General features: G+C 36.6%; 2 protein-coding genes across 2 annotated transcripts in view; both read left to right on the top strand.

Annotated features, from left to right (window-relative positions):
- The first annotated feature begins 79 nt into the window (after window positions 1-79).
- On the top strand, window positions 80-8,078 carry LOC125232475 (uridine diphosphate glucose pyrophosphatase NUDT14-like). The gene is made up of 5 exons (XM_048138157.1): window positions 80-491; window positions 663-873; window positions 1,678-1,754; window positions 5,253-5,403; window positions 6,751-8,078. Exons 1-5 carry the CDS (start codon window positions 302-304, stop codon window positions 6,821-6,823), a joined length of 702 nt encoding a protein of 233 aa, XP_047994114.1. The 5' UTR covers window positions 80-301; the 3' UTR covers window positions 6,824-8,078.
- A 1,472-nt stretch (window positions 8,079-9,550) lies between these two features.
- LOC125232492 (DNA damage-binding protein 1) overlaps window positions 9,551-23,506 on the top strand; it is a 36,484-nt gene continuing 22,528 nt past the window's right edge. The window contains exons 1-8 of the mRNA XM_048138177.1: window positions 9,551-9,703; window positions 10,023-10,171; window positions 10,827-11,092; window positions 12,914-13,013; window positions 13,801-13,906; window positions 20,410-20,492; window positions 20,992-21,145; window positions 23,097-23,318. Of these exons, the coding sequence (XP_047994134.1) occupies window positions 9,643-9,703; window positions 10,023-10,171; window positions 10,827-11,092; window positions 12,914-13,013; window positions 13,801-13,906; window positions 20,410-20,492; window positions 20,992-21,145; window positions 23,097-23,318 (1,141 nt within the window). The 5' untranslated portion in view covers window positions 9,551-9,642. The remainder of the gene's footprint in view (window positions 9,704-10,022; window positions 10,172-10,826; window positions 11,093-12,913; window positions 13,014-13,800; window positions 13,907-20,409; window positions 20,493-20,991; window positions 21,146-23,096; window positions 23,319-23,506) is intronic.

Consider the following 23,506-nt stretch of genomic DNA (forward strand, 5'->3'; position numbering starts at 1 on the left):
GCCAACTTAATGTAACGTCTTTGTATGTGTGTTTGTGAATAGCTAACTTTAAACAGCATCAATACGTTTAGATTTGGAACAATAGGTCTAAAAAAAAAGAAATTACCGATGACATTGACAGATGACACAACACACTCGCAGTCGCAGCGTAATCGGCGTTTATTGTATTGTAAAATTTTATTAAGAAACTATCTAAGTTTAATAAATTATCAGTGTGGTTAAGAGATAACTCACACTGAATTTACATAAGAGTTTATAATTGTGAACTGACTAACGTACAGATAAAAAAAATACTTGTATCATGGAGGATGTAAAAAATATTCGTTTAACACCCATGCCAGAATCCAAATACGTGAAGCCGATTAGGTTCCACTACACTCAGAATGGGAAAGAAAAGAACTGGGATCTGCTGGCAGTTCATGACAGCGTGGCTATCGTTATTTTCAACGTTTCGAGAAGGGTTCTGGTGTTAGTAAAACAGTTTCGTCCAGGTTAGTGTCTAGTAAATTATACAATATTCGTTCTGAAAACAAACTTACTGTATACCCAATTACCCAGTATATGTCTATGGCCCATATAAAAAATTAATATCCATGCATCTTACATTCCATAGTTCTTAGGAGACCTCCTGATGTCTGTAATAATAAAAAAATGTTTCACAGCCATGCACTACAACAGCATTCTCCCTGAAGACCGTGAAAAAGGTACCATAGACATTGAAAAATATCCGCCTTCTCTGGGGCTGGCCCTTGAGATATGTGCTGGGATTGTAGATAAGGATAAACCTGTCTTGGATATAGCTATAGAAGAAGTGTTGGAAGAATGTGGATATAATGTACCTGCTGAGAAAATGGAAAAGATTATTTCTTACAGGTATTGTAATGTTTTATATCTTTAAGTATGGTCAAATCCAATGGTGGGCAAAGTATACCCCATTGGCCATGTCCAGCCCACCACCATTCCTTCAAAATAGTGTGCGATAGAGATGGGCCGAATATGGACTTTGCCGAATACGAATATTCGGCCGAACATTCGGTTCAGCTCTTACCGAACCGAACATTCGGCCGAATATGTTCATTAAAACTATTAAATGATTGATAATAATGATAATGGTTACATATGTTACTACAAATATGTTTTTATGATTTAGTGGATAACTAAAACTTGTTTAAAACAACTCTAAATTCTTCTTAACTCTTAAACTACGGTTTTTTAACTTTTTTTTAAATAATTTATTTATATTTTGACGCATAGGTTTCTCTTTTTTTAGCAGTTACTTAAAAAGCTACTAAAATAGGAGCTTATTATCCAATGGAATACGTAAGATCTTCATTAGTTATTTACTTTGTTTATTCGGTAAATATTCGGCAATGCAACCGAATTATTCGGCCGAATACGAACATTGAAAAACTTGCCGAATACCGAATATTTACCGAATATTCGGCCCATCTCTAATGTGCGATATGGCCAGAACTATAGGAAAAATGCATGCATAGTGTAAATCTGACCCACCTTGAAAAAAAAAGTAAAAGGTTTGTCCACCACTGTGCAAAACTTATTTTAAATACTCATGTGAAACCATTTTTACTTTATTATTTCCACTCTCAAGTATATACTTTATTTTAGTTAAAATATGTTTAAAAATTGACCCATTTTCAAACATTGAATTGCCCCCAGGTCAGGAGTTGGTGTCCAAGCTGCTCTGCAGACCCTCTTTTTCTGTGAAGTGTCAGATGACATGAAAACTGAACGCGGTGAGTGTTATACTTGTGTAGGCAGTGCCGATCGAGCATTCAGCCATGGTGGAGCAAGATATAATTTTGGCGTGTGCGTGTGGATTGAGTGAGCACCTTCCGAAAATAAAAAAAAAATATGCTGATCATTTAGTAAAAGTTCTAAAACAATTGTAAAACGAATCTCTGAATTTGTAAAAAGATAAATCAAAAGATACAGTCATTAACACGTGCTCACTCAGTTCTCACAAACTACCAACGAAAACAGTGAATGTAATCATCTAACATATAATATTTATATACTAACATTTAGTAAAAAATATGCCAACCTACCTCTATAAATTTTAGATCACCTAGTTACGTATTTAATTTTTTACAAATAGTTTCTTATGCTCACTCAATCCTCACACTTTTGAAAAGCCGAATTTTGATGAAAAACATAAGATTTAGACCGCTATTATATGTGTATAGTTTAGTAAAAGCAGGGGCGGCTCACTCCGCGATTCTATCGTCGCGCTACAAGTACATGCTGGCGGCCGCGAGTTCGCGGCCTACTCAGGGGTGGCGCGCGTTCTCACGGAATGCACGTTCGCACTTTCTATTGTTACTTTACGTCGCGAGTTTTTTAAGGTTCATATGTGATGTTCGCGTGTGGAATGGCTAATAATGCTTAGTTAAATAGACATCATGAATAAAATAAATACCATAGGACATTTCTACACAGACCTACTACTGATTAAGTCCCACGGAAAGTTCCATAATGTTGGAACTTGAGCAAAAATATATAAATATTGTATATATACCTAGAAAACACCCAAGACAAACATTTTATCTGAGTATTAATTCGTTTTAATCCATAGGCAACCCTATCGCCGAACGCCGCGCACGTGCGGCTCGTTTCTTTGTAAGAATTTTGTAGGCATTTAAAAAGGCGGCAAGTCGTGAACATCAAAGCAGTGGGCCTTCTGTACTTGTACTATTATATATTCTGTGGTAAAAGTGAAATGGGAATTTGTAAAATACAAAACGAACCACTAACGTGTCAGGTTTTTTTATAATACATTTTTGCAAGTGCTCACTCAGTCCACACGTTTTGAGAAAGTTAAAAATGTAAATATCTAAAGATTTGTAGCACCACAGACACTCGAAAGTACTTCAACATTTAGTAAAAATTTTTACTAAATATCCACCATCTAATATTTTATATTCGTTGTCTGGTTTTAAAGATATATTCAGACATAACTTTTCTCATACAAATGTATCATGTAGGGTGACCACATTATGTTGGCTCCTGATTTTCCCCGCCTTCTCATTGTCATATTGAGATTGGGGAATTTCGTTCAATTTTGATAATAGTTTATATTAAACTAATACCATATTAATTCTCCATCTGCAAACTGTTTATAGGTTATGTTCTTGGCCTAGTGATGATGTGTATTGTGTAATTTTTATCGACGTCAGGATAATAACCATATCGACATTCATGCATTAAAAAGGACATGAATGATAATTGGTAAGAAACAAAGAATATAATACTTCACTAGTAAGAAACCAGAAATCAGGAGCCAACATAGTGTGGTCACCCTACATGATACATTTGTATGAGAAAAGTTATGTCTGAATATCTTTAAAACCAGACAACGAATATAAAATATTAGATGGTGGATATTTAGTAAAAATTTTTACTAAATGTTGAAGTACTTTCGAGTGTCTGTGGTGCTACAAATCTTTAGATATTTACATTTTAACTTTCTCAAAACGTGTGGACTGAGTGAGCACTTGCAAAAATTTATTATAAAAAAACCTGACACGTTAGTGGTTCGTTTTATATTTTACAAATTCCCATTTCACTTTTACTAAACTATACACATATAATAGCGGTCTAAATCTTATGTTTTTCATCAAAATTCGGCTTTTCAAAAGTGTGAGGATTGAGTGAGCATAAGAAACTACTTGTAAAAAATTAAATACGTAACTAGGTGATCTAAAATTTATAGAGGTAGGTTGGCATATTTTTTACTAAATGTTAGTATATAAACATTATATGTTAAATGAATACATTCACTGTTTTCGTTGGTAGTTTGTGAGAACTGAGTGAGCACGTGTTAATGACTGTATCTTTTGATTTATCTTTTTACAAATTCAGAGATTCGTTTTACAATTGTTTTAGAACTTTTACTAAATGATCAGCATATTTTTTTTTTATTTTCGGAAGGTGCTCACTCAATCCACACGCACACATTTTGGCACCAGTATTTAAAATATTCTCAAACAAAGAATATTTTTCATTATTTTTTTTTAATTTTGCTTTTTGGTGCCTGGAGCAGCCACTGTACTTGCTCTATCCTAGATCTGACCCTGTGTGTAGGTAGTGTCGAATATCAGCAATCAGAACAGATACATTTTGTTATTACTTCAAGATTTTGATTTGTACTCAGATTATACTTTACCGCAACAGCATTGTTTCCTGTTGACGAATTGTTTCACAGGTTTTATTTATTCAAATTAAAAACAAGCTGTGCATAAACTATGGAAATTAACAAATTATTTGTGACTACTACAGGTTATTTCTACAGTTTTACCAACTTAAACAGATAATATTGCTATTTCACAAAGCTCAGATGAACTACCCTATTATTTACTTTTAGTTGGGCGTATGTTAACAATTACAATAGGTAAAGAATATTTAAATTATATAAGGAAAGAGTCAAATAGAAATTGAATTACAAAACAGTAAACTATTGAAGTCGAATAGGCTTGATTTTATTTGGACGTTCTCTAACAATAAAATTGTATATCGAGAGTTCACTGGTGAAACCCGATAAATCGTATCTCGATTTGTCCTTGAAATAACAAAATTGTGGAAATTGCACATAGTTCGAATTTCAAAAACCAGTTTGCTTAACTTATTGGGTTTCACCAGTACACCCTCGATATTAAAATATTACTTGTTATGTGGGAAATTGTGTCTTGAGGGATTTAGTTGTCTGTAGAGAAGAATAACATTTGATGATTCAACTATTGAAGGTTTGTACGGAACCCTCGGTGGGTGAGTCCGACTCGCACTTGGCCGGTTTTTTTTTAAATTACACTCGGGCGGCGTGGCGCTGACGTCCGCGTTCCGCGCCTGAAGACATGTGTCGCCTGTGTGTGGATAGTCCCTCACGCGGAATCAAATCCTCCATACATACTATGAATGATGAATTTGATTCGAGGCATCGCTAATGGACGCACTTACTTAGTAAATGCAGAAGGCGAATAATGAGGTTCGACTCGGCGAGCTTAGTGGACGCTAGCCTTTATTAAACCATCTAATGAAGCCTGCGTTGCGGATTTAAGAATATGGTCTCTGAATAAATTTCACAAACATTGAAAATATAAACAAAAACTTCATTTAATAAACTCATTATTAAATAATAAAAACTTCCTTTAATAAACTCATTATTAAATAATGAGTTTATTAAATGAAGTTTTTTTTTATGTGAAATTTTCACATATTAGGTACTTCATTATTTACAGGTGGAGGTGTCGACGACGAACTTATAGACATTGTGGAGATGTCGATACCCGAGATGGAAAAGTTATTGAGCTCCCCAGGGCCGGTGCAAAGCCCGCCTAGCTTCCTGTTTGCCATGATGTGGTTCTTACATAATAAGGCTAAAAAGTATATGTAGGTAACTACCTATTGGTCCTAGAAAATATTGCTATAAAAACCTGCCTCTTCGCCTAGTGCAGTCACCAGCGTGTTGATTTCTTTAGGTACCTTGTCAATTGTCATTTTTTTTTTTAAACTTTGGCTTTTACTCCCTGCCAATTGCACAGGGTGAATTTGCCAATGTCAGTGTTAGCTTGGTGTTACAGTAGTGGTGACTTTCACACGTGAGGAATTGTCATATTAACGCCTTGTTTGAAATTTCCTACGAAATTGTCAAACGATTAAAAGCGACAAGGTACTTACAGAAATCATGACTTCTTTATGCCGGTGACTGTACTGGCCTACACAGCTTTAATAAGTTTATTAATTATATTACCACTCTAAAAGTTAATATTAGTGCAGTTTTTTATGCGCCTGATGGTAAGCAATCACTGCTGCCCATGGACACCCGAAATACCAAAAGGGCAAAACTTACTAAATTTAACTAAATCTAATTAGTAGTTTTTTGCGTAAACTTACTAAAAATTAAAGGGAAGTTTGAATTTTTATAAAGACAGGCGAAGAGACAGGCTTGTACAATATTCAATGAAATGTCAGGCAAGTCACGAGTTTATCACGCGTTTCCACATTAATGTAATTATGCCACTTAGTGTCAATATGTCAGAAGATAAGAAATAATGATACTAATGATTACATTATTAGCATTTGAAAATAAAAATAAAAATAACATTCAATATGAGTTCTTAAAACTAACTCCTCTATCAAAATCAAAATCCTTACACATTGGCACAGTATAATAAAAAAAAAAAAAAAACATTCAGTCGAATTGAGAACCTCCTCCTTTTTTGAAGTCGGTTAATAAGAGTACTATCGTACAGTATGGCCACTTCCGCTCCCCGCTGAAAGTGGCGCCCACCCCCTCTCGGTTACCTCACAATTACCGCATGTCAAAAACGCGAACAGTCGACCTGTCATATCTCACTCATACAAGCATAGTACGCGTTCACCTACACGAGCTTAGACTGTGTGCTAGGAACGCGCCTCTTTCATATATTTGATCCCCAGTGTCCGAGGTGTGACATTGTGCAAAAAAGTAAAAAAAAAAGCATTTTAAAGACATTTCCATCTGTGATATTTGTGTGTTGAATACAGAATGTGTTGGTTTTTATTTAAACGTACGTGTTAGTCTTCATGTTCCGATACAGGTATTTTTGCAAGTCACTACTGACATGTAAAATTCAGAAGACAGTTTTATCCGCAACTTGAAAGGTCCTTGGTTCGTTGTATTCTCTAAGCTCACAAGCTTTCAATTTGCTTCATAAAATAAGCGATATATTAACTCATCATTACGTTGTTTTCTAGTCGTTCGTTCGACTACCCTTGCTCTGAATGCAAAAGGCACAAAGAACGAGTTTATGATTGGCTGATTCAGTGACGTAAGTCTATCCGATATACAGGATGTTATTTCACGTATACTTACTTTACATTAGTTAGACAGTATTTTCTGTAAGCACATCAGTATGTAGATAGTGCTATTGTATTACAGAGTCGAGTTACAAACAAATAAATGAGTAGAGTTCATCAGTAATTCGATACGTACAAGTTCTATATACAACCATGATATAAAAACATTATTATGTTAAAAACTGTTAAATAAGTTGCATGCATTTTAAACTAAATGATTGTGCCTTAAAAAACAAATGATGACACGGTCTACTAATCAGTTTCCATTGTATTGTGAAATCAGACGTAAAATTAGCATGGAATATTTGTAATAGCTAATTAGAACTTGATCACTATGTATGACCTAGTTAAATACATAAACAGTATGGTTAAGAGTTCTATCACACTGGCGAATTATAAGCGTGTAGAGAACACAGCGACATAGACGCGAGCGCTCAACGGTTTTACCGCAAGCGCGCAATAAGTTGGCCACAAGCGCGCAACGACTTTGCCGCAAGCGCGCCGAACAACGAGTTCGCCGCAAGTCGATGATCTTGGCGAGAGCGCCCTCTGTGTTTTTGAGCGAGATAGCCTCTGGCTTTCACCCGCTTGCGTCTTGATCTCGACAGTATGATAGTGCCCTTATAATAATAAGTATTAAGACTATTAAGTTACTGGACAACCAGTGAAGCTTATATTAGTTCCTATGTAAGATGCTTACGAAAAAAAAAAAAATAGTATTTTAATGCGGTCACAATTATCCATATACCCATGCTCTCAAGTTTTTAGATTTTTATAGCTTATACTTTATATTACTTATACCTAATAGTAGTATTTGGTTACGTAAAACCCTCTCTTCTTGCAAACATACGTTAGGGGTACAAGTTTTCTGCTCACTGTAAGATAAGCAGACATGGTTATCTAAATGAACTATAGTTTTTAGTTTATTACTTCTTTAACTGAGGTTAAGGATCAATTCACTAGTTAATAGTCATAAATATTACGATGTTTGTTTATATTTTTTGCTTTTATGCATGTATACATTATTTTACATGAATATTATTACTTAAATTGCTTTTTTTTCGCAGATGATTTATACAAGAATATAGCTAAGACATATATATCTTTTATCCTAATAAAATGTTAATTTCATCCTTTTATTTTTTTGTTGTTTACGGTTAGTAAGTGCATAATTTGAAACTGTGATTATTGTGATGTGTTTCTGAAATATGAAGTTGTTAATATGCCGTCATTGTTTTATTTCACAACTATAGTAACTATACGTAGGTACCTACGTGGAAAGAGACGAGGGAGGTCTTTGCCCAGCAGTGGGACTTTATAGTCTGCATCTTTAGGTATTTAAATAAATGTAAATATAATCTACCCTCAAAAGGCTCCCTAAGGTCACTTAGCTGGCTTATCATACCGCACTAAGTTCGCAGTACCTACGGTAGACACGATGGCAGTACTTTAATGTTCTTTGCTTCACAGTAGGTCACAGTCCGCAGCACCCATACGAGAGAGCGAGAAACTATTTTTTCTACTCCCGTACTGTTAAGCTCGGAACACACTACGCGGACGTCCGTCGTAAAACGACCGCGACCTATCAGTGTGCACGGAACAAAACATCCAGAGAGCCAGATTTCGATCGGACGTCCGTGCGCTCAAGGCCACGTCCACGTCCGTCGACCGATAGTTTGCACGGTTATGTGTATTTCCATTGTCCAGATTCCCGTCCGCGGTCGATTCACGACGGACGTCCGCGTAGTGTGTTCCTAGCTTTATTCGTGAGTTATAAGGTCGTGCATAGAACTTTAAAACCCTACATAAAAGATGTTAGGACAAGTCTATCTAGTCTATACCCTGAAAACATTTAGTAGCACGATATAGCTGTTACAGTTCAGTAAATACATTGCTACCAACTTAACAAACCAATTCGCAGAGTCGAGACTCCTTCGTTTTCTGCTGCGTTCATTGACGACGCGTCGAATCGCATTCAAATGTATGAGAACTCGATTCAACTCGGCTCGATTCGTCTTAGTGGCCAGGCTTCAAAGAACCATACCATAGACAGTTTTATTTTCATGTTTGCACTCAAACTGCATATTCAAAATGGTAGGCGGTCCACTAGATAACTAAGATGACTGAAAGTAGGTATTGTTGATTTATAATTTTCTTTCAAAATAAGTGCTTGGTCGTAGAAAAAGTATTGTATGCAACGGTGTTTAACTGAGTCAAAAAATGCTCGTGGCGTCTTTATTAACAATTTTCGGCTTCGCCTCAAATTGTTACCCACGCCACTCACCTTTTTTGACCTCTTTTAACCACCAGTTGCATAAAATACTATAAAATATTTCAAGACGTTTCCGTCACTAGAAAAGAAGCGACAATTTAAAAAATGTAGATACGAATTGTATACAGACCAACCTTTTATCATATAGAATTGTACAAAATGCTAGATAATTTGAACTTCGCGCCTCTTTTTTCGTGACAAAGTAATTCGACCGGCTGTAGCTCTTAAATCTCGTCCGCGCCGGTCGCGGTTCGGTTCGGTAATAAATCGGTTTCATTCACGTTTCATCGGTGCGGTAAATTACAAAATTAAAAATTGACAATTTCTGAGAGAGAAAGCGGAAAACCAGCACAGCAGAGCGGCAAAGCGAAAAACACGCACACAAACTATATTTCGCTGGCAACACTGCAATCAAATTGTGGCGGATGGCGGATAGTATTGTTTGGATTGTGCAAGGATATTGTTATGAAAAATATAAAATAGTTTAGTTTAAAGCGATTATTTTGCGGTTTTAAATCATGGCATACCATTACATTGTTACGGCTCAGAAGCCTACGGCCGTTACATCATGTATTACAGGTATTTTAATCGACGAAAAAATGTTTTGTGATAATTGAGGTTATGTCTGTATATTATGATTTTTATTACATTTTAGTAGAATCCTATTGTTTGTCAGATATATTAAAGAATGAACACTTTGATTGCGTATGGAACTGTGCGTTTATTTACCTTATTTGTTAGATATAGACCGGCGCGCAATATACAATTGTCAAGTCCATACTTTCGATATTTTGTGGGACTTCATTGTATCAATCTCAAATATGCGTAAAGATTACCTGATTTTAGTACAAAATTTGGACTCAAGCATTATTAAATGTCCATATGGTTTAACTTTCAGGCAATTTCACATCGCCAACAGACCTAAATCTGTTGGTCGCGAAGGTAAACCGATTGGAGATGTACTTAGTGACACCGGAGGGACTGCGCCCGATGAAAGAGGTCGGACTGTATGGACGAGTCGCTAAAATGAAGCTTTTCAGGCCTCCAGTGAGTAACTATCGTGTGAACGAACTTATCATCCAACATATAATATGTATAGTGTTTAACATTATCATTATTGTATCCATTGTGTGCCAATAACTTTGTTTACAAATACGGTACTAAGAGACATATCTACAGTTACTTTACAGATCTGTATACCTTAATATGCTATCAGTTAGCTGTAAAAGATGATTTTTTTGCTATTTATTGTGATTTGAACAAAATGCTGTTTTTGATAAAGGTTAGAGTACCCCTTTGCAAAGCATAAACACATTGACTGTAAATTATAATGCTTATGCCGTTTTTAACTTTATTTAAAAAAAGAGTGATGCTTATTGTGTTATGTTTAATGTGAAGGAGCGGGTGATAGGACATTTATTATTTTTAGACATGTTTATTTAGTTAGACATTATTTTTTTAATTACGAAGGGGTAACCTTGTAAGTGTTTATATCTGAAAGGATAAACCCTTTCTAGTAGTTTCTAAGAAATAGGTACCCAATCATTAGGGCTATTTTATTTCTAAAATAGTTAAGTAATTTAAAGCTTTTTCTTGGACAGATGTATCTGTCCCTGCCTTAAACCAGCAATCCATCATACATACATTGACACATAATGTAACCACAGCAAACTATTTGATTTATAATGAATTAAATTTTCAGCATGAAACAAAGGATTTAGTTTTCATACTCACAGTACGCTACAATGCTATGATATTAGAATGGAGGACTGGCCCCAATGGGGATCTTGAGGTGGTCACCCGAGCCCACGGCAATGTTTCTGACAGTATCGGCAAACCTTCTGAAAATGGTATACTGGCTGTCATAGACCCACAAGCAAGGGTCATTGGGTTACGGTTGTACGATGGACTGTTTAAAATTATACCTCTCGATAAAGATTCTATGGAACTGAAAGCTGCTAGTTTGAGGTGAGACCTATTCGTATCATTTAAATTAGTTCTGTTTATCTTTGATATTGCCAAATTGTTTTCTTTTTTCTTAATCCTTTACTAACTTTATTTGCCAAAAATGCGTATTCATATTGTGGGCTTGATCCAGTGTTTGGGACAGATTGTTTGTTATCCTAAGTAGTGTTTGATCAGGTATTTAAAAAAAAATGCAAAGTGGGCTGGATTTACAGATAAACAGTAAGCAATATTAATAAAAAGTCTGGAAGTTAAGATGACACAGGGTGTCCACTTTCTGGAAAGTCAGGGAAAGTCAGGGAAAAGTCAGGGAAGCTCATAGTGGTCATGGAAAGTCAGGGAAAGTCAGGGAAATGATTTGGAGGTCAGGGAAAAACTTGGCACCAAGAAAAAAAATCAAAAAGTATTTAAAAAATAATATGATTTCTTGGGTTGATCACATCCATGACATCAAAGATCGATTCCCGGTAGTGATTTTAAGGCAACTTAAAATTGTCACTTTAGACTTTTCATTACAAGTATAGTACCTGGCCTCCATCCCAGTGATTGCTAATGAGAGATGTCAGAGATATCTTCATGCTCTAGCTGACCTTAATTTATCCGGCCCAAAATCGTAAATGCGGAAAAATCCAGATTTTTTTTACATTGGATGCCCTACCCACATATTCCAAAATGGCGAAGGGGGTCTGGAATAAATTCAGTTATTGTGATTCAGATTAACTGGAAAGTTGCACCACAATGTCACCATATACAACATTCATAATTTGCTTTTGCTAGGGTGAAAACGACAAAGACAAAGTTACGTCGCTGTCCAAATTCTAAGTATCTATCCGACAATCCAAAGCGGAGTTCCACTTAAAGCCAATGGCGCATAACGTCACATAGAGGCGCAATTTTGTATGAGTCAAAGGAGCATAGGAGGATAATAAGCGTGACGATGAGAAAACTTCAAAACACTTGGAAACCTAAAAGCATGTAGTGGCAAAACACCTAAATGGGCATCCAGACGCTGACAACAAAGAAAAAATTTCGCGCTCGCTTCGCTCGTGTTTAGTATTTTCCATTTCATCAATTTTAATTCCGTTTAGTTTTCGTGAAAGTTTCATGAAATTTAAGATTTTTTGGAAAGTTTCCGCAACTTGCTCATAACTACTCTGCTCTGATAGACTAGGTACTACATTTTGTTTCCTATGTTATGTACATAATAACTTACTATCAGCCCCAGGGACGTATAAAAGTAGACGGACGTAAAAAAATTTTCGCGCTCGCTGTGCTCGCGATGTGTTTTTTTAGTGTGGATTACCCAAGGGCGCCGAAACTCAAACTCGCTCTACCCTGATAGAGTGCACGGGCCGGCACTGGTATAAAAGTAAATGGCGATAACTACCAACTACAGATTTCGTAATGATAGTTTTATAAAACCAGAAATTAAAGTTTGATAGTTAACATAAAGATAAAAAAACTGTAGGTATGAACTACCTTGCAAATTTTAATATTTCGTACTTTAGAAAACAAACATATTCCAGAAAAAAAAATTCTGTGACAGACGGACAGACAGACGCACGAGTGATCCTATAAGGATTCCGTTTTCACTGTTTGAGGTACGGTAGAAACTTATTTTTTTCAGGTTTTTTTTTTCAAGACAGAAAAGAAAACATTTTTTTGCAACTCTAAGCAAAAGTGGTAATAGTTGAATGAAAATTTGGTCAGGGAAATTTTCTTAAATGGTCATGGAAAGTCAGGGAAAAGTCAGGGAATTTTTTTTGGGTTTAGTAGTGGACACCCTGTGACAGACATATTATGGAAAATATTCCCTTTTTTCAGACTGGAGGAACTCAATGTGTTTGATGCCGAGTTTCTACATGGCTGTGCTAATCCTACACTCATTTTAATACACCAAGATCTCAATGGACGGCACATTAAGGTAAAACTTAAAGCCTCTCAGGAGTCTCAGGTGTCCCACTGTGGGGCAAAGGGCCCAATAAAAAGGATTACATTACCTATTTTCTAATTTTTATATTTTAGCAGCATTCCACAAAATAATCTACCATTGTCTGATACAAACGCGAATTTTCTGCAAATTTGCTGGTGTAAGACTATATTTTTCTAAGGCAATGTGCAGAATTTATGCAACATGTGCACAGAAACATGATTGCCTGCTTTAAACGCTCGAACGACAAAAGAGATCGCAACACACGAAATAAAATGCGTTTGTACGGGACAGCCCATGGAATGCTCCTTTAAATGAGACATATTAACAGAATATTCATAAAAAGTAAAAAGGTCTGTATTGCACTTGATGCAAAAAACACCCTTTAGGCATGGAACTCATACATATAGTAATTATTGCCACTGCCCCTTCTTACTTTCTACTTCGGCTCAAGGCGCCACAATGCACAATTTGGGAATAGGGAACTTGACTGTACTTAAAATTAAATATTTTATACCATGCACGAAATAAATCATCAGATGATTATGAAAAAAACATGAACAGAAGTTATTTTTAAATCCAATTTCTATTTAATAAGTCAGATACAAATATATAATTAAAGTAACCGAGTTGACCGTGACATCACTCAATTCGATTTCATATAAATTCCATATTAGCAAGTCGTTAAAATCCGTTTTGACAGTTCTTAAAAAGAAGCTGATTTGACTAGAAGGCAAGTAGCCTATACTATACCTGCTCTAAATATAATGTTTGTTTTCAGACTCATGAAATAAATTTAAGAGACAAAGAATTTGGAAAGGTGCCCTGGAGACAGGATAATGTGGAAACTGAGGCATCCATTCTGATCCCAGTCCCAAGTCCACTTGGTAAGCATATTCTCATTATTTTACATAAATGTAATAACATAATATAATAAGCTAAGACTGAGTTGTTGTTACTGAATATTTTATTAGAAGCAATTTAAGACTTAGGTATTAGACCAAGACCACGATTTATTCTCGATGTGCCTCGGAAATTTGCCGGGAAATAATGCCTATACAAATTACCTTAAGGTGGAAGTCCCGGGATCTCCTGCCGACCAAGCACTAAAAGATGGCGTTACTGTGCACAATTTGCAAATTATCACCATTTTTTCTAAAAGTCAAGAAATTTTTCAAGACCTGTTCGATTCGGCGTGGAGAAAAAAAAATATGACACCCAATCCGAGAAATATGAAGCTCAACTGTGTCTCGATTTATCAATAGCATGTAAAAACTGCAATATATTGCAATTTCTTGCATTCACGCACACTAGCGTATCTACTGTCATCCATCAGTGTCAGTCTCGTAGCCGTTGCGGCCAATTTAGACTAGAGGTCACTAGTAAAAACTTGGACTTTTCTTATTAACCTTACTAGCTAACTAGGGACAAAACATTAAACTAGATGGCGTGGTGTACGATGTGAATTCATAGCAAAAATAATTCAGCAGAAAGGCGCATCCAGACGAACTAAATTTTGCAGGAGATTCGGCGGATTGTCTATGGTCACGGACCAGTTCGAAACCGGACCACCTGACAAAAAACTTGTGTAGGTACAGTTCTGTTATAGTACAATTTTGTAAAAAAATTGTCGTCTGTCAAAAACTAGCATGTAAAGCAAATTGAAAGCAGTTATTATTGCACGGGAAGCATGGTCGCGCGATAGACGATAAAATATCAGGCCGTCCCTATCGCACTTACAAATAGTGCGATAGGGACGGCCTGCTATTTTATCGTCTATCGCGCGACCATGCTTCCCGTGTTGGTCATATGTTTTATCTCATTTTTATATAAGCTAAAATGAGAGACAAAGTCAAACGATTAATAGTTCATTTAGGCTTGTAATCGTTTATGGGAGCCTTTAGCAAAACGTATCATGTTGTCGCGTGTGTGTAGGTATTAACTCGATATAAATTAATAATAATATAAACACACGGGGAAATTTCGTACTTACTTATCCTTCATCATTTAGTCATGTTTGCTCGTAGCGACAAGGAGGTTAGAGGCAGTGATACCTTTACTTGAACATCCCGAATATTACTGGATGTTTTATTATCGTCAACTTCCATTTATTTATTCATTAATTATGAATAAATAAATGGCGGTGGCAATTGAGACGGCGGGGACTTGGGGTTCAGAGGCTCGCTCCTTTTTCAAAGAGTTAGGGCGTCGTTTGCGGGAGAGGGGCTGCGATCCTCGTTCTGGGTCGTATCTGGTCCAGCGAGGTAATGCAGCGGGAATAATGGGGACTTGGGCCAGGTACGATCCAGGGAGGAATATTTTAGTTTTAGTAACGTTTATGACCTACCTGATTCGTACAAATTATGTATGTTATCGTCTTACACGAGCAATTAATGCTGCGTTACCTGACATACACATTTTAGTTACCTACCTAAAACTTGATATTTTAAATTTCAAACATTTTTTGATCACTTTCTTGATCAAGAGGATCCTTATGCTTGCAGTACAATAAGGTGCTTCATTATCTGGAACTTCTACATAAATTGTGATAAAAAGGTATTTAATGCACATGAAGCATCCGGACCATTCTCTTGATGGAATTCACATTTGAATGGCAATGTAGTTTCCACGAAGCACAGTCGAGTTATATATATGAGCAAATCCAAGGCTTCAAAAATAAATGCGCATAGAAAGGTACATTTTTATCTGAACATATTAATCATTCAAAAATATGTACACAAATCATCTGTCATATTAATCAGAGCAAGTCTCATAAATATATGTAAGCATCTAAAAAGTCATAAATATATTTGATCATATTTTTCAAAATTATTCAAAGCCCGTGAAAGTACACCTGTTTATTCATATAATTATAAGCATGTATTGCCACAAACATATCTGTAATATTTAACGTTTTAAAATTTTATGTAAATACGTAGAAATTCATCGCCTTCAAATTTGACCCTTATAAAAAAAACAAACGTATGCCGCAGATAATAACGTCTAAAGTTAAATAAAAAAAACGTTTATTTTAGGTATGTGACTTGACAACCATCGAAAAGAGTACATAATTGTCATCACATACATCTATCTCACGTTTTTCTCTTCAACCATTTGACAGATCTCCGTCATCTTGTGAATTTAGGGAGGAATTTAGAATCGTTGAAACATAGCTCGACACATTGACGCAAAAGCTATGCAATTCCTACAGATATTTTTACAGACACTTGTGGCAATACACGCTTATAATAAACAGGTGTGTAGGTATTTGTGTACTTTCACGGGCAAAAATAATTTTGCAAAACATTAGTACATATATTTATGAGTCACACAAGTACTTACACACTAATACATACCGTTTTTGGATAGCTTGCAACAAGTGATATTTTCTTTCCGCAGTCCGTCCTCAATTCGCAACTTATTAAAATGTATCGCCTCTATTTCATATTCCACAATTATATCAGAAAATTCTGTTAGGAATTCATAATCATTATTTCTTAACCATTTTCGCTCAAAAATTAGGGTAAGTTAGAAAGATTTTCAAGCGTCTGGTAAACGATCGGCGGAATAGTCAGAAAATGATGAATATCAATATTTATACACCGAACAGTATTTTCTGACGAATATGGTACATTATCCCATTTGTTTTATACTTGAGAAAATTAGGAAGGTCTGGCGGCTCTGTGCTCGTGCTGACCCTTTTATGACCCTTGGAAGTTTCGAAATGTCAAGTAATGTACTATACGGTCACTTTGCGAACTAGTGCGGAAACAACACTATATGAAATGTAATGATTAGCCATACCTTTTTATCGCATACCGTGGTTCTAAAATCCATGGAGTCGCCATATAAAAATAATTCGAAGTCCAACAGTATGATGTCATATTAAATATAAATAAGTAAACATCGTTACTGAGTTCATTTTATTCGAACTTACTAATAATAATAGTTAATTTTAACGAATAATGTTATTATAATTTTAAATAGATATCATACACGAAAGAAAAAACGACAAGGCCCACTAGTGGCCGAGCCGGGAATACGCGGCTAACGTCTTCACCACTAGACCACCCGCCCGCCGTGGTACCCGACGAAATTTCTCTAGAGTATCTTATCTTTGATAAGGCTAGGCGCCTTTTGACCAACTCTAAGGGCGAGCAATTAGTGCTTGCACCTCCTATACGAATCCTTGCAGCATTACGATATAGCGAGAGAGATGGTGCTGCCATTAAATACAACTAGCCGGCGCCGGCATCTATACAACTAGAGCGGGTGGTCTAGTGGTGAAGACGTTAGCCGCGTAAGCTGAAGACCCGGGTTCGATTTCCGGCTCGGCCACTAGTGGGCCTTGTCGTTTTTTCTTTCGTGTATGATATCTATTTAAATTTATAATTTATATATAGTAGTGTGACTACTTGAAAAAAGAACAAATCGAAAAATATTCAATAAAATAATTTGATTTGTTCCCTAGTTGTAGTTGAATAATGTTATTATTAGTAAATTTTATCATAATATTATATTATAATACAAAAAATACTATTAAAATAAAATTAACTATGCTCGATTTATACCTATAACATACAACATTATTAGTTCAAATTGACTACATACTGTTGGACTTAGACTTCGAAATTTTTTCATATGGCTACTCCACGGATTTTAGAATCACGGTATGAGATAAAAAGTCCTATACCTAGTAATGATTCAGGTATATGCTAGGTTGGTCTAATGACCAACACATGTAATCACAGGAGGTGATGAGCATTTCTTTGTTTTTGCCACTTTTATGAAATACGATATTTTTGAAAAAATTTCTACTCAGAATCACTAGCCTTTTCAATCCTTAATTGTAATTAAAGAAAATTCACGCGATTTTTTCTTATTTTGTTACTATTTCCCGTACATATTGTGTTGGGTAACAAAAGAGGAAAGTAACAAAAATGTATGGAAATTCTGGGACACTTTTTGTCTCCCAGTGATATTGAAAGTACTCGTGATTCTGAGTACAATTGACCTAAATTTCCCTAAAAAAATCAAATAAAAAAAATGGCAAAAAAAGAAATGCTCTGATATTGTGCATGCAAGCAAAACTAGTGCGCATAAGAGAGCTGACGTGTGTAATGGACAATGCACACATATTTCATAAGACATTATTTAACACACTTCTGAGGGAAAAAATAGACTTTCATATTAATCGTATTTTATTAGCTAAAACAGTTTATTAAAAATCCAAATGGTGACATGTTGACCATGTTGTGTTCGCAGCCCTCGCCTCCCGACTGTTCGGGGGCGCCGGAACCATCCCGTATGCGTCTCCTGCTCCACGTTGTTTAATTTGTGCTTGACAAATTTAATGTAGTGAAAATAATTTATTCTTATCTTATTTTATTATTTAAGTATACATGGGTGTAAATGTAATACGGGCAAACTTAACGGTGGTGAGCTGGTGAGTATAGAACATAAGAAATGTAACGCGAGCAACGCCCACAAGTATGAAAATGTAGTCAAATGCGACACTGTTTGAGTTCCAGGCGTCCATAGGTTACGGTGACCGCTTTACATCAGGCGGACCGTATACTTGTTTGCCACGGACGTAGTATAAAAAAAAAATCCGTACATGGAAAATGTACTTATTAAATTTACAATAAGGTATTTGCGAGGTATCATTTACTTGTGTATATATGATTTGGACAGTAAAGACTGCATTAAGTGCGTCAACGTACGTAAGTAGCAGTAAAGGTTTTGTATGATTTGGTATACATAATTAAAGATAGTAAAAAAAGTACATACGATTTGGTGCTATGGTGATAGTGATATTGTAAGGCAGCTTGTACCTACTTTACGTCGTTTACGTATGTTTTTTGTACGCCGCTTTGTGGTTCTGCCCATAGCGGTGTTCGGGGCAAACTAATTGACCAGACAAATCTATAATCTGCGAAGAAAGATCGGATGTTATGAAAGCAAAAATGTAGGTTCTGAAGTTCAGTGACATTTATTTAAATTAAACAATAACTTGTCATTCACTACTTACCTATATACAATTATTATACAAAAAATTCCACCCTCCGTTTCTCCGTTATATAACAAAGAACAAATAACACTTCAACTAAATGTCTGAGATTATTTGCAATAAATTTACAATATTTTGAAACTGTTTTGACACTTTTGACATAAACGGAAACAAAATCAAGCGGTAGTAGGAAAAAATAAATGCAGAAAAATGCATAAGTTGTCTATGGCAAATAAAGTGCCCTCCGCACGTTCCCGGACACAATTATTATGTAATGAGGTAATGATAATGCTCCTATAAATATTTTAATCTTTTAGTTCAGTAAATAAATCAATGATAATGCGTTAAAAATATATATAATCTTTCATTTTAATTTTAATCTTGTAAATTTATTACATATAATCTAGGTCTTAAACTGGTTAGTGATTAAAAAAGATTCCGGGAAACTATCAAAAAAGCAAATCTTACCTGACATCCGATTACATAGTTACTTGTACGAATGAATGGTTCCAATTTTACTGGAGTATTTTTGCAATGTAAAATATGTTTCACTATTTTGTAATGAGATAATTTTATCCGTAGCCACCTATTGAGGAAATTTGTTACTAAATAGTTAGGTTACCTGTGTTAAGATGACATCTGTGTTCGCTATGATTAAACTTGACTTCGCCATGTTGCTTTACACGGACAGTGTAAGGTCACGCATGGTCACGCACACAAACAAGCTATCGACTACAATTTTCCCATTTTTTCAAATGAGATATTAATTAATATTAAAGAGTAACTGGTATTTCTGTAGAATTATGCGAGATATATGCATAAGTAACTAACTACACGTCAAGGTTTGAAGTTCATACAAGCTATGTATGACGAGATATCATGTCAATAAAGTTGTATGAAATTCACGTCAGGACAACCACCTTAAGTTACCGAGCACATCAACATCACATAATTGCCTCTATAAATTATTTGTCAAAAACATGAACATGTACCACCCGTCTGAGATGTCATCAGTATAAACTGGTCTCTCGCAGGTCATGCAACAATCCTCATAGACATTTCTTTAGTAATAGAGTGGTAAAAGCTTGGAATCAGGTCCCGGAGGATGTAATATCGGCCCAAAGTGTAAACGAATTCAAGAATAAGTTAGACAAGCACAGTGCTAATTCCACATAACACCTGAAACCGGTACCGACAACTGGATACAGGCTTTATCAGTTACTACAACTGCCTGCCTGCTTTACAAATAATAATAAATAATAATAAATGTAATTGCGGGTGTCCATAGGCTACTTATACTGCTTACCACATGCCTGTGTGCCACCAAGGTAGTATAAACAAAAATGAACACTTAACAGCTTGTCTGTAAATCTTTTCCAGGTGGTGCTATAGTAATTGGTACAGAGTCTATAGTGTACCATGATGGACAGAATTACGTAGCTGTTGCTCCGCCGCAAATCAAGGTATAACATTTTTTCAGGGATCAATATACATTTCTTTAGGAATGACAGAAGTGTCCTCAGGTAGACTAAAGTGATTGCCTCGTGCTGCAGACGTGGTATGTAGACGTGCCTCGTCCGAGGCAGTGCGCGCGTTTGCTCAGCCGAGCAACTTGCCTCGGTTGAGGCACGTCTATATTACGTCACGAGCACATTACCTCACGAAGTGCCTTGCTCTTAATATCTATGCTTGAGGAAAACTGAGGGATACCATGCGAATTCTCTATCCTTTGAAAACTTGTTTTGATATTTTTTATTATAAAACTTGAGGGTTACCCTCGATTTCTCTGATCATCAGATGCTGAGAATGGGACCACTTGGGTACCATTTTGAATAAACAAATAATTTTTCAAATCTGTCCAGAGTCTTTGAGTAATCGGGGAACATACATAAAAAAAGATCCCTACGAATGGAGAACCTCCTCCTTTTTTCGAAGTTGGTTAAAATTTTTATTGTTTTACAGTTGACACCAATAAACTGTTACTGCCGCGTGGACACGGCTGGATTGCGATATCTGCTCGGCGACATAGCTGGCCGTCTGTTCATGCTGTTGTTAGAACTGCAGGAGAAAATTGACGGCACTCAAGCGGTCAAGGATCTTAAAGTGGAGTTACTTGGTAAGTACTTATTTATAGCTAAGCATTTGCTGGAGCACAGTATAATAAAGAGTACTATCGTACAGTATGGCCACTCCCGCTTCCGACTGAAAGTGCCGTCCACCCCCTCTCGGTTATCTCACAGTTACCGCCTATCAAAAACGCGAAAATCGACCTGTCATATTTCACTCGTACAAGCATAGTTACGCGTTCACCTACACGAACTTAGACTGTGTGCTAGGAACGCGCCTCTTTTATATATTTGATCGCCAGTGTCCGAGGTGTGGCTGGAGTCAGGAATGTCAGAACCACTGTCAGGAATGTCCACTGGATTGAATTTAGGGTTTCTGCTCGAGAGTCTCGAACTCGAGACTTCTCGAGACTTTCGGCTTCATTCGAGACGAGAAAAAAATGACAGGTACTCGAGACGTCTCGAGGCCCGAATGTAAAGTACGACCTGAAGTGAAATGCAACTTTTTACCTTCTGCCCGGTCTCATCGCGAGGCGGTGGGGACGGTGTCGAACGGCGGTCATAAATTATAACGAGATAAAGCGATCTAACCTCTCATTCCAACGTAAGCTGGCAGCGACTTTGGCTAGTTTTGACAGCCTCATGTTATTTAAAAGCAATTCGTCATTACAAAAAAGTCAGCGCGTTTATGTATCTTGGGTCATTGATAACCCGCGAAGAGTGCTATGGCTAACTTCGACAAGATTTGGAAGAACAGAGGAATCCGACGTCAAAATAAAGTGCGATTATTTCAATAATCTCGATATTTATGTACTTATGGACTTGGACCCCGAAAAGTTTTGATGTGGCTAAGATTGACGCTATTGAGATGTGGTGCTGGCGAAGACTGCTACGAGTATAACTTGAAAAGCTAGAAGAACTAACAAACATCTCTATTTTGCAAGAACTGAATATCACCACACGGCTCTCTAAAATATGCCAAGAGCGACCCTCAGATTTTTCGGACACATTCGGACAATGGTAAACATTCTTGGGGTGGGGCTCGTAAGAGATGGTCTGACTGTGTGAAGAAATCGTGTGGCGACAGCGTATACTGTGCAGTCCACATGGCTTATGACCGCGTTCAATGGAGACACGCTACTTGTGGTCGCGAACCTCGGCAATGAGGAAACGAGGAAGAAGAAGAAGTTATTTTAAACGTTTAATTTCAATGACATTATGATTTAATACATGACATTTTAATTTACTTAACCCGTGCACAGGCGGGGAAGTTAAAGGATTAGGTATTATTTTCAAGACTATAATTGTAGTTTTCTTGTAAAAATTTGATTTATGTTTATTTCAAATAAGATTTTTATTGCTCTTACGCATTTTTTATGATAGTGTGGTGCAATAAAAACTACTAATCATATTGTTGTTTATTGTTTTATCAAAATTTTACCATTTATAAAAAAAGACTCGAGACTCGAGACGACTCGAGACTTTGGGCTCGAGATTTCTCGAAACTCGAGACTTCTAATCTAATAGGTCGAGAAATCAGAAACCCTAATTGAATTGCACAATCCCAAAATCCTTTCAACTAAACTGAACGTCTTTACCGTTTTGCGTTTAGGAAAGATGTGAAGCGATTGAAAAACATCGTAATTTCAACCAAAATTAATGGCAAGGATTTCATCTTCGCGGAATCCGGTGATTAGCAAGTGTAAACGTGAGAAAACTTCCATCCATCAGATGTCGTGACTGTTGTGTGTAGGCAAAGTGGCAACCTTAGCGTAAAAGTGACTAATGATCATCAAGTGCGAGTAGTTCGCAAAACTCGTACAGCTAGAAGAAGGTACAACTCTCCGTCAGTCTGCCTGTGACCGCGGTCGTAATGTGACAATATAAACGTAAGTCTTACGCGATGAAGTCCGGTTATAATTTAGTAATATGAGCAACGGTATGTCAAGAGCCAATCTTTTATTACTTTGTCAACCTTTCTAATCCACGAATTTTTTTCAGGTGAAATCCCGATCCCCGAATGCATGACGTACCTCGACAATGGAGTCGTGTTCATCGGCTCTCGTTTCGGCGACTCCGCGTTAGTTCGGCTCTCGGCCGCGCGCGAAGAGGCGGCGCAGTACGTGCAGACCATGGAGGCCTTCACCAGCCTCGCGCCCATCGTCGACATGTGTGTGGTCGACTTGGAGAGGCAGGGCCAGAACCAGCTCATCACCTGCTCAGGTTGGTACAACGCTCACTATTCTAATGTTTTGTGTACTGTCATTCGTCATTTACAGGGTCGTGCATAGATCGCCTAGATCGCCAGATAGATTAGCTGTTTATAGTATACTAGCTTTTGCCCGCGGCATCGCTCGCGTTAGAAAGAGACAAATAGTAGTCCCTTCGAGTATCTCCACTTAAAAAATCAC

Source organism: Leguminivora glycinivorella, chromosome 13 (genome assembly GCF_023078275.1).
Source record: "Leguminivora glycinivorella isolate SPB_JAAS2020 chromosome 13, LegGlyc_1.1, whole genome shotgun sequence".
NCBI classification, from domain to species: Eukaryota; Metazoa; Arthropoda; class Insecta; order Lepidoptera; family Tortricidae; genus Leguminivora; species Leguminivora glycinivorella.